This window comes from Peromyscus maniculatus, chromosome 20 (assembly GCF_049852395.1).
Source record: "Peromyscus maniculatus bairdii isolate BWxNUB_F1_BW_parent chromosome 20, HU_Pman_BW_mat_3.1, whole genome shotgun sequence".
NCBI classification, from domain to species: Eukaryota; Metazoa; Chordata; class Mammalia; order Rodentia; family Cricetidae; genus Peromyscus; species Peromyscus maniculatus.
Genome location: NC_134871.1, coordinates 5606645 through 5623351, shown reverse-complemented (window position 1 = coordinate 5623351; position 16707 = coordinate 5606645). Strand labels below are relative to the sequence as shown.

The 16707-nt window shown below is 47.6% G+C and overlaps 1 protein-coding gene across 1 annotated transcript in view; it reads right to left on the bottom strand.

Annotated features, from left to right (window-relative positions):
- The window catches only part of Fbxo32 (F-box protein 32), a 40433-nt gene extending 24515 nt beyond the window's left edge, over positions 1–15918 (bottom strand). Inside the window, exons 1-4 of the mRNA XM_006990671.4 lie at positions 15375–15918; positions 8793–8905; positions 7705–7754; positions 6635–6727 (exon numbers count right to left, since the gene is read on the bottom strand). Of these exons, the coding sequence (XP_006990733.1) occupies positions 6635–6727; positions 7705–7754; positions 8793–8905; positions 15375–15490 (372 nt within the window). The 5' untranslated portion in view covers positions 15491–15918. The remainder of the gene's footprint in view (positions 1–6634; positions 6728–7704; positions 7755–8792; positions 8906–15374) is intronic.
- Between the last annotated feature and the right edge of the window lie 789 nt (positions 15919–16707).

Sequence of the window (16707 nt, the reverse complement as noted above, 5' to 3'; positions counted from 1 at the left end):
AGTATTTACTTGAAGCAACTTGCAGGATATAGCAGCAGGATGATGTCAACTCTTTCCTCCTTGACACTGGAGAACTTTCACAGAATCAGGAGGCCTTTGAGTTTTACATCACAGTATAATATCAGTACCTTGATAAGCATCCTTCTTGGATGGGCACTAAACTCATACTTAAAACTCAGTTCACCTGTCCACTCTGTAATTAGTTCTGACTCAGCCTAGAATCCAAGGTGGATTTCAATAAAAAAACAAAACAAACAAACAAACAAACAAACAAAAAAAACGTATTTCTAAGATCTATGTTAGTATGTATTTAGATTCTGAGGCCTCATACAAAAAAGCATGTTTTTGACTCAGTCATTTCCAAAGTGGGACAAGAAAAGTCAGTTAGAAAAATATGGAAACATGGCAATTCAAATGATTTCTGAGAGTCATTTCAAGATAGGGCCATGCCACTGCCGCTGTGAATTGTTGCTGGCTTCCTTTCTTCTATTTCAGACACCACTAGTTTTAAGCCCCTGGTGGCTGAGGCCACCCTCCATCCCAGGAAGGCCACCAAGTATGTGAAGCACCAAATTAATCCAAGGTTACTGTGGCTGCAGAACCTGCATGAAGAGCCAGGCTATTATGCATACATATCACAACCCACTGGGGCTTGGCATCAGCATGCCCTAATTTCAGTACTGGCTTTAAATTTGACTCATTGGGACTTATTTGGTCTTTGGTTTGCCAAACCACCTATCAGCTTAAACTAAAACATGTTTTTGGAAAATACTCTTTAGGGGTTGTAGGAATGCAGCAACTTGTAGAAATATTCAAATAGACTTGGGGTGGTAGTGTGGTTAAAAAAAAAAAAATGTGCCTCGAGGTTGTGATGTTCTTTGCTGCAGGGGGACACAGAGTAGGGCTATAGGCTTTCTCTGTCCTTTCCTGCCCCACCAGCACACAGGGCCAGTTTACCCCAGTCAGGAAGTAGTTCTGCATGGACTTCCTGGGTTGATAACTGCAGCTCTAGTTGCCAGGTGGCTGGTCTCCTTTCACATCCCATGGAAGAACTGAGAATGATGGTCAGAGCTTTCTGGGCATCGTGGCCTTTTCCTGTGAGTGTGTGTCCACGTGCATGCAAACAGTTATGTGATAGAAAAGGTGGCAGCGGCGGCGGCAGCAGCGGGGGCGGGCAGCGGGCAGCACAATGGTGTAACAGGTAAAGATGCTCGCCGCACACAAGCCCGATGACCTGGCTTCAGTCTCTGGAACCCACATTGGAAGGAGAGAACTGATGCCCAGAACTGTCCTGCCACCTTCATGCATGCATTGCAGCAGGTGCAGGCCTGCACTCTCATGCACACAGCACACATATCTCTATCACACACACACTGAGACTCCATTCTGCATTTCATTTCTCCATCTGAGCATATGGTGCAGAGCACCAAGGACAGGACAGGTTTAGATCCCCTGTGTCTCTTCTTGGCTACGCAACCTTGTACAAATCACTCAGCTCCCCGGACCTTTGCTTTCTCATCTTCAAAATGGTTTATCACATCTGCCCACTGAACAGCCTGACCTCTTTCATAGAAGAAGTAGATGCACAGGGTTAGGACCAGTGAATTGCAAAGAGATAGCCAGTAACTGATTCAAAGCTGTCACAAATATGACTTATTAAAAATAACGCTTTTCTGTTGTTCTCTACTTTTTTCTTCCCCTTGGATCCCTCCTGTCTACCAGATGACGTCACATAGAGAAGCCTTGAACTGGAAGAATCTTAAGTCTACTTCCTGTTTAGCCACAGCTAATGGAACCATCATCACCAACATTCACCCGTTCACGAATGATCCTCACATGATCTCTTTTGCCGTTAGCTACATCTTTGAGAGAGCTGAGGATGTCCATGACCATCACTACCATGACAGAAGTTTGCCCAGGATCACATGAAAACTGTGCATGGCAACAGCCTCCCCTGATCCTGAAGGCTGAAGTACACCCAGCTACTTTCACCCAGACTGAATATTCTGTAATGATCTCTGAATAGACGTGAGCCCTGCCTGCCTTCTCTAGTCTCCCTGAGTTTTATTGCTCCTTAAGACCTGTTCCAGCCCCACTTACCCGTTCCTGGTAGTCTTTATCGGATAAGCTGCTCACAATGCTCCCACCTCCTGAGACTTAACAGGCTACCTCCTCTATGCTATCTACCTACTCTTCATAGGTTACCTTCTCTACACGCTGGGACCTATCAGGCACTTTGAAACTCTGAATTATGGTGATACAGCTCAGATAACTGCAGTATGTATTTTCCCAATCACCAACATATTTCACAAATCATGAAGTAGGTGGTACAGCAGAGGTTAGAAAAATTCTATTAAGGATAGCAAATGTTTCAGGCTTGCAGGCTCAAGAACTGTCACTCAACTCTGAATCCGATTTCCACTTAGCACAGAAAGAGCCACAGATGCTATGTAACAGGCGGGCGTATCTGGGCTCCAGGAAAACTGCACGGACACTGATGTTTGGGTTGTGCAGGATTTTAATGTCTTATTAATTATTATACTTCTTTACTTCTTTAATTTTTGAAAAATTAAACTTTTTGAAAAACTTTAATATTTGAAAAATATACAAATCGTTCTTGGCTTGTGGTACATACGAACACAAGTGGGAGACCAGACTGGCCTGAGGAGGTTGCCTCATTCCTACTGTAGACTTAAGGCAGTTTCATGTCTATTTATTGTCTATCATTCTCACTTATTCACCTCACATAAATAAGAATATACACACATACATATGTGTATACAGAATTTTTTTTTTGAGCTGAGGATCGAACCCAGGGCCTTGCACTTGCTAGGCAAGCGCTGTACCACTGAGCTAAATCCCCAACCCCAGAAAAAATTTTTTTCAGTGCTGGGGCTAGAATACCCAGGGTATAACACATACTAAGCAAGTGCTCTACCATGGGCCGTACCTAGACCATTTTTTATTGGTGCTATAGAGTTTTAACTTAATTCTATTTTATCTGCAATAATGCAGTTTTTTTCTCTGCTTGAATAATGGACTGTCTTGGAGATAGTTCCAGTTTATCATATATAAAAAAAAATCTTGTTTTAAAAATATTTTTCTTTTGTGTGTATGTAATGTGTGTGTGTACACGTCACAGCATATATATGGAGGGCACAGGACTTTTCTCTCCTTCTTTCTAGCTTTGAGGAGGGTCTCTCTCATTTCTTTAAAGAAAGTTTTTTAAAAACATTTATTTATTGTGCGGTGTGTGTGTGTGTGTGTGTGTGTGTGTGTGTGTGTGTGTGTATGGTTGGTGTGGTGTGGTGTGTTTGTGTGTGTGTGGTGTGTGTGTATGGTATGGTGTCTGTGTGTGTATGTATTTTGGTGTGTGTATGTGTGTATGGTATGGTGTGGATGTGTGTGTGTGTGGATGTGTGTTATGGTTGTGTGTGTGTGTATGGTGTGTTGTGTTGTGTGTGTGTATGGTGTGGTGTGGTGTGTATGTGTGTGTGTGTGTGTGGTGTGGTGTGGTGTGTATGTGTGTGTTGTGTGTGTGTGTGTGTGTGTACTCACATGGTACATGCTTACCACACTGTACATACAGAGATCAAAGGACAATCATAGAGTCAGTCTGTCCTTCCATCACGTGGGCCCAGGGAACTGAATTCCAGTTGCCAGGTGTGTGTGGCGAATGTCTTGACCTGGTGAGTCCTCTCGCTGGCCCCTGATAATGCAGCCTCCTTGAGGGACTCACTGAGGAGCGGGGGCGTTTGGGTAAGCGTTGGTGTTTGCGATCATCAAGCCTCACTGCAGAGGCATTTTAAAAAGTGGTCAGGCATGCTCAGCACCTCTGCAGTCCCCACTGCAACGGGCAGATCCTTACTTACATCTCATGCTCAGCACCTCTGCAGTCCCCACTGCAACGGGCAGATCCTTACTTACATCTCATCTGCAAACCCAGACTGCCCATCTCCATCACTCAAGAAAGACGGCTGTGCGCATGTAAATCACGGAAACTGACGGAACACTTCCCACATCCTGTATCTGTATTTTCACACTGCATTTTTCCATTCTCACAGAGATACCTTGATTCAGGTACAATTCCCACAGCTCCACAGTTTAGAGGATCAAAGCAATTGATTTATGGAAGGTATCAGAGCAATCACGGTTTAGACTTCCAGCTGGAAAATGGGAGGGGCTCCCCTCTTCCCATCATGCATTGCAGATGGCCCACAGTCCACACTCCAGAAGTCATAATCAGAGTTTGATACTGTGTATCTTGTTTAAAAGTTCATTATGCAAAACACAACATTTGGGCCCTAAATAAATTCCCAAATTAGTCTGCAGACTCTAAAGCTCACTGGGATTTCCCTAGCAGATATTTTAAAAATGCCAATAACTGCACACAGCCTGCAATGAGTTAATTCAGAAGCTCTTGGGGCAGGTAGCCTATACCTGCCAGCTTCTCAAGTGCTTAATTGCAACCAGTGCTGAGATAGACTGCATTCTCTGGCCTTGGTGTCCGGCAGTCAGCTGCTATTCCTAGCCACCGACCTCCAACCCTCTTTTATGGGGACTCAACAGTAGTTCTGGTGAGCAGGCAACCCTTAATTAATCAATATTAATAACCAACTTAACACATCAATTATAATTAATCAACATAATTATTCAATTTAATATTGAATAGAATCAATCCACTGATAATATTAGTAATTAATATTAATTAGTATTAAGTATTAGTGGCTAAGTCTGCATCACTGGCTCTCATCTGCAGAGTTCACCCATGTGTAAAAAAACGTCACCATGTTTCCACACCTTCCCTTTGTAACCAGGGACACCTCTCTTATGGAAGAGGAAATCTCGTGGGCCCCCGACTTCAGGACATTATGTTAAGCCCCTGCTTACAAAGAACCCAAGGAAGCAGACACAGCATGAGCTCTGAAGGATTTCCAGTTTTCAAGTCTGCATTTTGTTCCTCCCATAGTCCCGTGACCTCAGACAAGTCAGTCACCCGGCCTCACCGTTTGTTTACACGGAAATAATCCAAGCACCTACATTTCATAGGACCACTGGAAAGATTAAAGGTGAAAACGTATGCGGCTGTGTTATAATCTGGGCCCTCTACTTTATTTCTTCTGAAAAGACAACTGGCTGGAAGGGACGCCATCTAAAACCAGATGATTTTGATGATCGATTTGTAGCATGTAATCAGATCTGAGTGTGTCCTCTGACACAGTTGATGGAAACTATTCATATTCTTAGCCACAGAAGTTTCCAGATCTCCCGGGACTAATTCCAACCAGCCAGACTAGTTTGCAGGCATTGTGAGGACTAGGTGACCTCTCCTAAACAGCAGACTCACGCTGAGTGACAGGAACATTTTACCCAAGAAGGGCTCTTATTTTTATCCCCCTTGGACTGGAGAAGGGCTCGGCCAGAGAGTGGACGGAACTGCTCATGCGTCATGGGCTCAGCCCAGGCCTTCCAACCTGCTGCTTGAAGGCCTGGGCTTTTGCCAGGTCATTCTGCACAGCCAGCCTGTATCTCCCCAGATGACAGGTGAATGAACCAGGCCTCAAGGGGGCTTGAATGTCACCACCCTGGCTGAGCTTCTGCGGTCATCTGACTGTGTGATGGGCACCGAGAAGCCGGACAACCCAGAAAAAGAAAACAAACGCTTGCTTCACCAAGTAACACCCACAGGTGGAAATTCCCTCCAACTTCAGAGCCCCAAACCTAAATAGCTGCTTCTTCCCCGGGGTGAGCCATCAACACAGAATGTACCACGACGTGCGTGTTCGTAAAACCGTCAACCAAACAAACTCAAATAGCTTCAAAGTCATGTTAGACTCACTGTGCTACCTCCTGCATTATTAATACTTTGTTAGTATTCATTAATTTTTTTTTTCAAAATAGGGTTTAATATAGCAAGCTTCAGACCCCAATGGTGGTGTCAGACTTAGGTAGACAGAGACTCAGTGTGGGGTGGGAGGCGTGGGAAGGCCAGACTGAGGGCTTTGTGGCCTGAGTGAAGCAGGCCTTGATGTGACCCAGGGCCAGCTGAAGCAGAAGAGCGAGAACAATCAGAAGGCTTCCACACAAGCTTAATTTGGGGCTTTTTCCCCCTTCACGGCTGTTGCTGCCTGCTTCATGCTCCCATCGGGATGGGATGAGGGGTTGGCGGACAGGACCAGGAGTGAATTTTCACTTGGGGTGACTGACTAACAGAGTCACTGAGGAATTATGGCACTCCATGTCTGGGGGAGGGGGGTCCATCTCAGTTACCATCTAGACCCTCAAGTACTGGGGACTGGGGAAGAGATGCTGAGGAGAGTTATCTTCTGCTCACCCTGAATCCTCAGGGCCATGAAAATCTCATTCTCATTCTCTCTGTCTGTGTCTGTCTCTCTGTATTTCCTTTGAAACTAGGACAACATGAAAATTTTTTTTTTTTCCAAGATAGGATTTCTGTGTGTGGCCCTGGCTGTCCTGGAACTCGCTCTGTAGACCAGAGTGGCCTAGAACTCAAGAGATCTGCCTGTCTCTGCCTCCCGCATGCTGGGAGTGTGCCACCACTGCCCGGTCAGATAACTTGAATGTTGATAATCTAATTCAAGAGTCTGGATTAGCGCGGGCGTTTGAGACTCACCCTTACTACGTAGTTGAATCTTCTGGAATCCAGGATGGCGGTGGAGAAGTCCAGTCTGTTGAAAGCTTCCCCCAAAGTGCAGTATCCATGGCGCTGCATGGAGTGTGACAGAGGCACACATTACTCCTGCCATGTACAGGCTGTTCTCCAGTACACCCCACTGGACTCCGCTGAACCCCCTGGCTGCCCGTCTAAGAGGACTGGCTTTTGTCTTCCTGTCTGTATCGGAATCCCAGGGGACACAGGTGGGTGGTGCAGCCCACCTCTACAGCTGGCGGCTGATCTGTGGACTGTCCCTTTTCATGACTAGCACCACCCTAGTTCTCTGCACGCACTCTCTGGGAGTACTAATGTACAGTGCATTACTGGGAACTGAGTATATGCTATTTGGGGCTGTGATAGTGTCTGCCACACACTCATGGGAAGAGATCAGTTCTCCCTGCCTCCACGGTGGCACCACCCTGCACCCACTGCTGATGCTCTGCTTTGTAAGGAAGAAAACAAGTTTTGAACTTTTAGTACGGACACACAGAGAATTGGGAATACAGAGTTCTGGCCTATCATCTCATTCTGTCCTAAGTTCCTGGGTGACTTGGGTCTGTCCCTGCTCCACCCTCTCTGGGTCTGATGCCATAGAGAAATGAGGTGTTTTCCAAGGTCCCTGAAAGAAACAGGATGCTGTCACTCTAGCCTATTACCTCATGTTCCAGTCGGCAAATTGCTCGTTTTATCAAGCGCCACAGAAGATGGCTAGCATAAGCACCTGAACCTATCTACAGTACAAAGAGCAGACACTGAAAACACTTGCCAGATTTAATTATTAGTCCTCTCAAACCTAACCCCTAACCAAGCCAATACCTGAAGAGAGCTTAGCTTGCTTGATTGCTCGATCGCTCCTCCCCCGCCCCTCTCGCCCCCCTACCCTCCCTCTCCCTCTCCCTCTCTCTCTGACAGAAAGTTGTTACCCTCCTGGCTCCTGTTAGATGTAAAGGACTGTTTTTGCTCAATGCTCTCCCAGGAAGGTACAGCATTACTAAGCACGGTGCTTCAGTGAGTAGATGTGTGCTTACCTCTTTAGTACTTCCTTTGTGAACATAGATCCATTTTTCTTGATGGAAATCTACAGAGGCCAAAAAACGAAAAAGAAACATATCTGAACAGTTTGTTCAGATTTTAAACATGACTCATTTTTTTTATTTATTCCAGAGTTTAAAATGTTTTGACAACAAAGACTTGACCGACAGTCCGAGAGGATGAAAACACTCCTTTTTAGTAGAACCTTGTATCTTCTGCCAACATCTAAGTATCTAGACCATGTGAATAAGATTTGTGCAAGAGAGATGGACCGATTTTCTTCTTCCATCCCCCCTTTCTTTTTCATTTTGAGACAAAGTCTATGCATCCTACACTGACCCCCAAACTCTTCTACCTTCCGAGAACCATGATGCCCAGTCCATTTGGTCCTGAGGACAAATCCAGGACTTCCCACCTGTGAGGCAAGCACTGAGCTACATCCTTAGCCTCACAACTCTGTTTCCAAAGCCTCAAAACACAGGTGAAAAGCAGAGACCCATGGGAATGGATTCAGCTGTATCCCCGCACTGTAACTGTCTCACCCAGGCCACACACAAGGGCCAAGCAGGGATGCACGCAGCTGGCAAGGGCTTTTGAACAGTGAAGAATGCCATAATTGCGCCTGCGGAACGCAAAGCTGCGTTTGTGGACGCAAAGACCCCAGAAACCTCAGTTAGTGACACAGAAGGCAGCCATCTAATAGGAGAGGTGCTAATTTGTTTCTCAAGAACCATTCACAAGAATCTCCCAAGCCAGGCGGTGGTGGCGCACGCCTTTAATCCCAGCACTTGGGAGGCAGAGCCAAGTGGATCTCTGTGAGTTCCAGGCCAGCCTGGGCTACAGAGTGAGTTCCAGGAAAGGCGCAAAGCTAAAGAGAGAAACCCTGTCTCGAAGAAAAAAAAAAAAAAAAGTTCAAGGCCATCATCATCATCCTACTGGGATGGCCTTCATCCAGGGTCACTATGCCTAATTATGCAGTACTAAGGTATTGAACCCAGGACTCTGTGCCTCCTAGGCAGGCACTCTACCAACTGAGCTATGTCCTCAGACACCTTTCTTTTTATGTTCAAAACAAATGACTTACACTGAGTTTTGGTTTTGCTGTTCAGTATGTCTTTCTTTCTCTTCTTGGCTGCAACATCATAGTTGAGGCTGTTGAAAAGATTCTCCTTATTGTATACCTCCTTGCTACAGTAACTGTAAGGGAAGAGAAAAGGGATGTAGCAGCTATCCTTCCACAAATAACTCACTGGTTTATAAAACACACCAACATAGATGCGTCCCAGACAAAACAAAACAATAAAATCATCAAAAAAAAAAAAAAAAAAGTCCATACAACAGTGGTTCTCAACCTTCCTGGTGCTGTGACCCTTTAATACGGTTCCTCATGTTGTGGTGACCCCCCCACCCATAACATTATTTTCTTGCTACTTCGTAACTGTAATTTTGCTGTTATGAATTGTAAATATCTGACATGCGACCCCTGGGAAAGGGTCATTCGACCCCAAAGGGGATGCAACCCACAGGTTGAGAACCACAAGCACAGAGACTCTTTGAGTAAAAACATCATCACCTCCATGTGGAAGGCGGGGATGGGGACATGCGCTTCTTCTGAATCCCCTAACAGGGCCTTCCATTATAACTGGATACAGAACACTATACTCTTTAAGAGCGACGCAGCCTGTGACAGTATCACTTTCAACAAAAGTGCTGACCCGGGAGGGAGATGGCTGGCATCACTGTGCCACACAATGCCCGCATTCTGCAAGCTGCAGAGCATCGATTCCAAGCTGCTGTGGCTTCTTCCTTCGATTTCCACCATCTTCTCCCCATCTTCTCCAACCCTCAACCCCTTCTCTCTTTTTCAGACCGGGTCTCACCATGTAGCCCAGGCTGGCTCACCATGTAGATCCACCTGCCTCTGCCTCCTCAGTGCTGGGATTAAAGGTGTGTGCCACCGCCGCCCAGTACCCTTTTCTCTTCTTTTTAAGACAAGATTTTACTATGTAGCTCAGGCTGGCCTTCAATGACTGTGTAGCACAGGCTGGTTTTGAATGTACTGTTCCTCTGCCTCAGCCTCCTAAGTACTGGGTGTGCACAATGCTGGGATTGCAAGCACGTGCTATCCCATCCTGCCCTTCTCTTTATAAACAGTTTTATTGAGCTATAAATTGCATTATTATACAAGTCATCCATTTTTAAAGTATAACAAGCTGCTTTAGCCAGCGTCTTCCTGTCATGCCTTTAAAACATGATCACAATTACAAAAATCTGAGTTTCGAACTCCCCTTCCAGCAGGTCTTTGGCATACGATGCTTGTTGTTTAGGTTTCTGATTAACAACACTAGGCTTCAGGCTGAAAGGCTAAAGTGGGTCCTAACAGAAACCAGGAAAATGCATAATTCATAAACTCAGAGGGGCTGAAAAGACACCCAGTACACTTATTCAATTCATAGGTCACTGAAGGGTGGGCTGGTCCAACTTTGTCCAGGTGTCTACTTCCTTCAGCAGGCTGAGGTATCATGGGAATAAGGGTGATTGTCTCACAATGTAAAGAAAATCCCTGAATACCTTCTACAAAAATGATGGGAAAGAAATACTAAAATTTAACAGGAAGATGGGTTCCTTGCCTCTTTTTTTTTTTTGGTTTTCGTTCTGATTTTCTGAGACAGGGTTTCTCTGTGTAGCCCTGGCTGTCCTAGAACTCACTCTGTAGACCAGGCTGACCTCAGACTCAGAAATCCAGCTGCCTCTGCCTCCTGAGTGCTGAGATTAAAGGCGTGCGCCAGCACCGCCTGGCTCCCTGCTTTTCAACCGTCAAGAGGCAGGAAGGATTTATAACAACCACCTGTACAAATCAGGTGTGTGTGTCCACTAATATATTAAGAGTCCTTTAATTTTCTGACTTTCTCTGTAGAATTTAAAATGTGATTTGATTTATATGTTTTTAGGGGGGATGAATATAAGCAGATATGCTCTTCTGTATTTCCTGCTTTGTGTAAACGATAACAGGGACAGGAAGGCCGGAAACTGTCCAGTATTCTTTCATTGCGATTGGTGTCTCAGTAAGTAGGACTTGCCTTAGTATCTTATTAAAATGCTGAGATCACCAGCTAGATACCCTGGTCCTGCTTTCAGATCCGGCAGGGACAAACCGACAGGCCACCAGTCAACGATTTATTGAGTTCCCGAACGCCTTTAGCCTGCTCTTTTCCATCCAGGGAAACGGGATATTTTTAGGCTTAGATTGTGTGGTGCAGAAATGGCCTCTCTCAGAGGCACTTGCTTAAGTGAGTCAAGGGTGAACATTTTGGGTCAGGTTTTGTAAGGCTGAGTGTGTGTCTGTCTGTCTGCCTGCATAGCTGTGAGGGGCACAGAGCCACTGACAAGGTCATGTTCTGCTTCTAGTCAGCATGAAGAAAGGGGCAGAACAAAGAACAGAACTCCAGTTTCGGAGGCCAACTTAAAGAATTTCAATCAAAGCCAAGGAAGAGGAAAAGATGGGAAGTCACTTGAGTGGTCCGTGATGTCCCAGAGTGTCAGGAAAACAAAGCTAGAACATTCTGTGGGCAAAAATACCACAGGAAGACTTATGTTTAAAGAAATACACAAGAGACCCACAGCCCTACAAACTACAGTAAAAATTCCACACCTAGAGAACAACAAAACAAAGTTATTTTAAGTCATGCATGTAAGGGTCTGCAGCAGGATTCCTTATCAGGCCCAGATAGTGACCATTCTCCACAAGTTTTAACCGTCCACACCTCATCTTATGCTTTTCTAATGGAAAGTGTTCCAGGGAAGTTGAACACTTGTTTTCATCACAGATGCTACAATGAGCTGCTTTAAGCTGGAGTGACTCATTCCCAAAGCCAATTCAGGAAGAATTTCACACCACTGATGATGCTCTCTTGATGCAGAGTATAGAAAAGTTTTAACCACAGGGAAACCCTATACGTCTCATTTTGGATTAGGGTTTGAATTCTGGAGGCTGGGCTTGGAAGCAAGGCTGTGAAGTTTATTTGTGTAGTCTGCTTATGTTTTCTTTCAAGCAATAATCTATTCCGTGACTATTTTGAGACTCCAGTTATGTCTATTTCCAGGAAATGCAAAAATCAATGGAAAATTACAACTCAATGTTTAACAAGAAAAACGTCCACCATTTACAAATTATAGCATACATTATATATAAATATATTTAAAGTAATCAAAACCATCTTAAGGAGGCTGCCTTCCTCACCAAATGTTAACAATAGTCAGTGAGTTGTTACTTTGTAGCTACTTCTTACTAATCTTGATGTTTACAGGCACAGGCCAAGAATAAGGAAAAAGCCCTCCTTCACCCAGCATCCACATTACCATCAAACATATGGAAAACACTATAAGACAACTGCAGAAAAGGTGGGAAGATTTCAAAATAATACGACTGTGGCAGCAGATAAAGGAGGGGCTAGGAAACATGATCTTTATTTATTTCATTCGTTACTAAGAAAAACATTTAATAAAATCACGTCCCGACCCAAAGTGGTTCTATAGTCCTGATTATGGCCAATGAGATTTTGATGTTTATTTGCTCAAAGTCATATCCAGGTTGTCAAACTTCAAAGGACTACTTCCTGGATTGCTTTGGGGGAAACAGGCTAGTGCACGAAGCTTCTTACAATACTGCCTTGCACAGAGTAAGTGCTCATAAAAATATCTCCACTATTATTTTTATTCAAGGCATAAAGACCGACTTCCTCTTTCCTGGGCCAGCCTTAGCAACACACAGTCTATATCACTGAAATGGGCTTTTAACTGCAGACGTCCAGGCTTGGAGAAGAGAGCTGAGATTACTCATCCTGGGGTTGGGGTGGGGCAAGGGTGGCTGGGGAGGAGGCAGTGTGGGCCATCTCAACCACCACTTCCTTGAAGCATTCTTGGATCACTCCAGCTCACTGTTCCTTCCTTGAAATTTTAATCTGCCTTATTTGCCGTTCCTCCTTTATCTTATAAGTTCCAACTTTTTAAGGGGCCAGCTTTAAGCTTATCTAAAGTCTATGGTCTCAGGAGGCATTTGGCTGCGTTGAGACTTTAACATTTGGCTGTTGGAGGACAGGGCCCTGGACCACAGGAACAATGGCCAGCAGAGTCTAGAACAGGTGTACCATGCAGGCAAGTCAGGGTTCACACTAAAACCCCTCAAAGCACACCTTTATTCTTTGCCCTTGCTAGGCAACTCTCAGGATGGTCCATGGAACTAGAGAAGCAGCCTGTGCCTCAGTAGTTCAGTTTACAGTCACTCACCTTCTCTTATAAAGGACCTGCCTTTTGTTTTCTGAGAACAAGAGAGGGCATTCAAGCTCACCTGTGCCGTCAGGCACTGGGCCCAACGCTTACATCACAGGAAAACCAAGACGGGAAACTGGGATATTTGAGATCACAAACCCAGACCTCAGGAGGCCACTGCTTTTAAGAAGTTGGCAGACTCTCGAGCTAAGGAAGGAGGGGATTGTTTACGGTTGCTGGGGGAAAAAATACCCTGCAAACAGCCAGCTGCTCTGCAGAGAGGCAGATGACCAAATCAGTCCTCAACTGTGACTCAGCAGAGGGCTGCAGGTGGTCACGGTGTTGATCGCTGCTGAGATAATGACTGGGAGGGACAGCTTCAGTTCACAGGTGTGATGTGCAAGAACAGAAAGGGGGGGGGGTGGGCAGGAAGGGATGCGGTCCCAGACTCCAGCCTCCTTAAAACTTCCAGGGCAAGATGAACTCATCCTCAGGTCTTTTGTAACAGGGAGTGTGGGGTGTCATGATTTCTGTAGCCCAGAGCAAGAATGGAGTGAGTATCTAGGTGAACTGCGGTCTCCCCGCTTTAGATCTGGGCCTACTGAACACAGTGGGCTGTTACCCTATTTTATTGGAGCAACTCACTGTGATGCAGCTGGCTGAGCCCCTGCAGCATCACCCTGAGATGAAGCCGAGCTTTTTTTTGAGACATGGTTTCTCTGTGTAGTTTTGGTGCCTGTCCTGGATCTCTCTGTAGACCAGGCTGGCCTCGAACTCACAGAGATCCGGCTGGCTCTGCCTCCTGAGTGCTGGGGTTAAAGGTGTGTGCCACCGCCGCCCGGCCCAAAGCTGAACTTTTTATACAGAAACCGAGGGCTGGGATATTAGATTCTGGCTTCTAAGGTGGATGATTCCAAGGAGGAGAAAGCTTCTTCTGGTCTACTTCCTTCTCACTTAGCTGAGGAAGAAGTACTAGATATAACTAACTGTTAATTCTATTCTCTGGAAAATGGTCAGGTACAACAGTTGGTCATTTATCTGATTTTTCTGTGAATAAGATTCCTTTAGAGTGTTCCAAACTGCCTCAGAGGACCTAACACAGAGGTTAATTAATATATTCGGTTCTCCTGAAAGGCCCCGAGTTCAATGTTTTGTTTCACTTCATTAAGAGACAGAGGGAATTCAAGCATTACAAATCACAATCAAATGGGAAGGCCTTGGAGGTCAAGCTGCCCATATAACCATAGTTTCTTGATAATTAATTGCCAAACCTTTATTCAAACAACCATTGGCAAATCTCACTCAGTGGGCCCTGGCCCACTCACAGAACGCTATTGAAGTCAGTTTAAGGATGCAGGGCTGTGTGGGGGTGTCAATCAAAGGATAGTGGGAGGGGAAGGCACCCAGGGGTGACCTCAACTGCACCAGCCCCCTCTGAACCCATTTTTTATCACGTTCCTTGGGTGTCTCAGGCAGTCAGCTGCCCAGGTTGGGGGTTGATCCTCGACCTTATAATTTACGAGTGGGCACTTGTTCCGACCTCAGATTTTCCACCAGACGACAGAGCTCAGGTGAGACTTCAAGTCTGGGTGGTCTTTCTGCAGCTGGCAGGCACCACTGGGGATGGGAGTGTGCGCACCCACCGTGTGAAGACTGACTGGAAAGGGCCACGGAGGAAACAGGTGCAAGAGCCTGGTCCTTCCTGAAGCAGAGCTTTGTGCGTGCTGCGTGTTTCGTACCCGCCTCCCTGCGGCCCTGAGCGTTACCACTACCACCCACTCGCAAGTCTGCCCAGGAAGGCTGCTGTCCCAGGGCCCATCGGCAGCCCCTCCCAGTCACTCTTTTTTTTTTTCTCGGCCCACTCAGCCATCGACTGTGTGTGGGAAGAGCCTTCGTGCAACTCAGGGCAGTCAGTGCCCACGACCAGACCCACCATCCGGCTCGTGACTGCCGTACTTGTTCTCCTTGGGTCCTGTCACAGGACAGGGAAAGGCACACAGCCAACTCGCTGGCGCCCACTTAAAGCAGTAACTCTGCAATCCCGGGGTCTAAAGGCAAGAGTCCCTGAGTTGTGCGCCTGAGTGCAAATATTAAGGGACCTGATCCCGGTTGCCAGACTGAGGGATCTCGGGTTCTGTACGGAATCTTTTTCTCTGGGAGACACTGACCTTGATCAGTAAGAGACACCAAATTACCCATCTCTTGTGTTCTGGAGACCTTTGCAGAAATCCGGGCACCTCACTCCTGCCCCCTCAGCCAGAGGCTCCCTCTTTATCCTGGCCCAGCCCTGCTTTGCCTTCCTTCATCTGCCCCTGCGGCGCTTCCCACCCCACACCCCACCCCTGCGACCAGCTAAGGTCGGGTTTTGTGAGGTTGGAAGTTGGGGGTATGTCCTCACCTGCTGAGGTCGCTCACGAAGCTGCCGCTTTTCTCATCCAGGAAGCGCTTCCAGCCATCGGCTGTCTTCACCCAGCTCTGGCCTGGGGACCGCCAGTCCTGCCCAAGGAACGGCATGGCACCGAGCGCGGACGCGACCGACGGACAGGACGGATTGATAGCCGGGGACCGACCGGCCTGGCTGGCCCCGGGGATGCGCGGCGCTGGAAAGATGCTAGGGGAACACAGGCGGCGACCGGGACAAGTGTGGGGAACTGGTGTGGAGGGTTGCGGGTCTAGGGTGGGCGCGGGGGGTCCTTGCACTCGCAGAGGGCTCAGGCGCTGGGGAGGGTCTCCTGTCGCGTCGGACTCCGGGTATGCTGCGCCAGGCTGCCGGGGCGCAGTATTTATCCGGGGCCTCTGCCCCGGCTCTTTGTTGCCGGAAGAGCCGCCTGCTCTTAGCCCGGCCCCCCCGGGCCCCGAGGCCACGTGGCTTTGTTTATGGGCTCGCCTTGTTTTCCGAGGTGCTCGCGGCTCTCGCTCGGATCGCGCGGTTGCACAACCTTGCGCCCGTGGAAACTTGAAGCCGCGTGGCCAGGCCAGATGTCCCGCTGTCCCTCGGTCCCCTGGCACCTCTGCGCACCCCCCAACGGCCCGCTCCCTCCCCCCCACACACCGGGAGTAGCTGCCGCCACCGAGATCCTGGCCCTGTACTCGGCACTATGTTCTCCCCGCGGCTCCTGGACTAGCTAGGTGCAGCGAGGAAGCCGGCTCCGAGGGCTGGGAACCATCAGACCCTAGGTGTCTGGGAACGTGGGGACGGATCTTTGCAAGCAGATCAGCCTAGGGGAGGCCAGAGTGTCAGGGGCAGGCAGGGTACGGGGCGCAGTCTCTGGACCTCTCTGACTGCCAGTACCAACTCCAGGCGCCAGGGTGTGCTAAGGGGAGGAGGGGACCGGGTGCGTCAGGAGTGGGGAGGGACAGCCCCCACCCCTTCCGCCTTAAAACTGTCATTGATGTGTGTACTGTCAATCTCGACTCCCCCACCCCCCACTCCGGTGGCAAAAGATGGGGAAAGAGGGGGAGACCCTGCGGCTTCTGGGCTCCAAGGCGTGGAAGGGAAGAGCTGAGACAGTCCTGGGCCCCACCCCGGGACTCGGAGCGAACAGCGCGCTGGCGACTGAGGCACCTGGTCCGAACGCTGCCAGTGCGGAGAGGCAGAAAGAGTCTCTGGCTACGCTCACTGTACCTGGTCTAGTGCCCCAGGGCTGCACTTTTATCCTGTGGAATCATTGGAGCCCCCCTCTCTTGCCCTTTCTGCAGTTCAGTTCATGCAGTTCAGGTTGTCCTCTGGC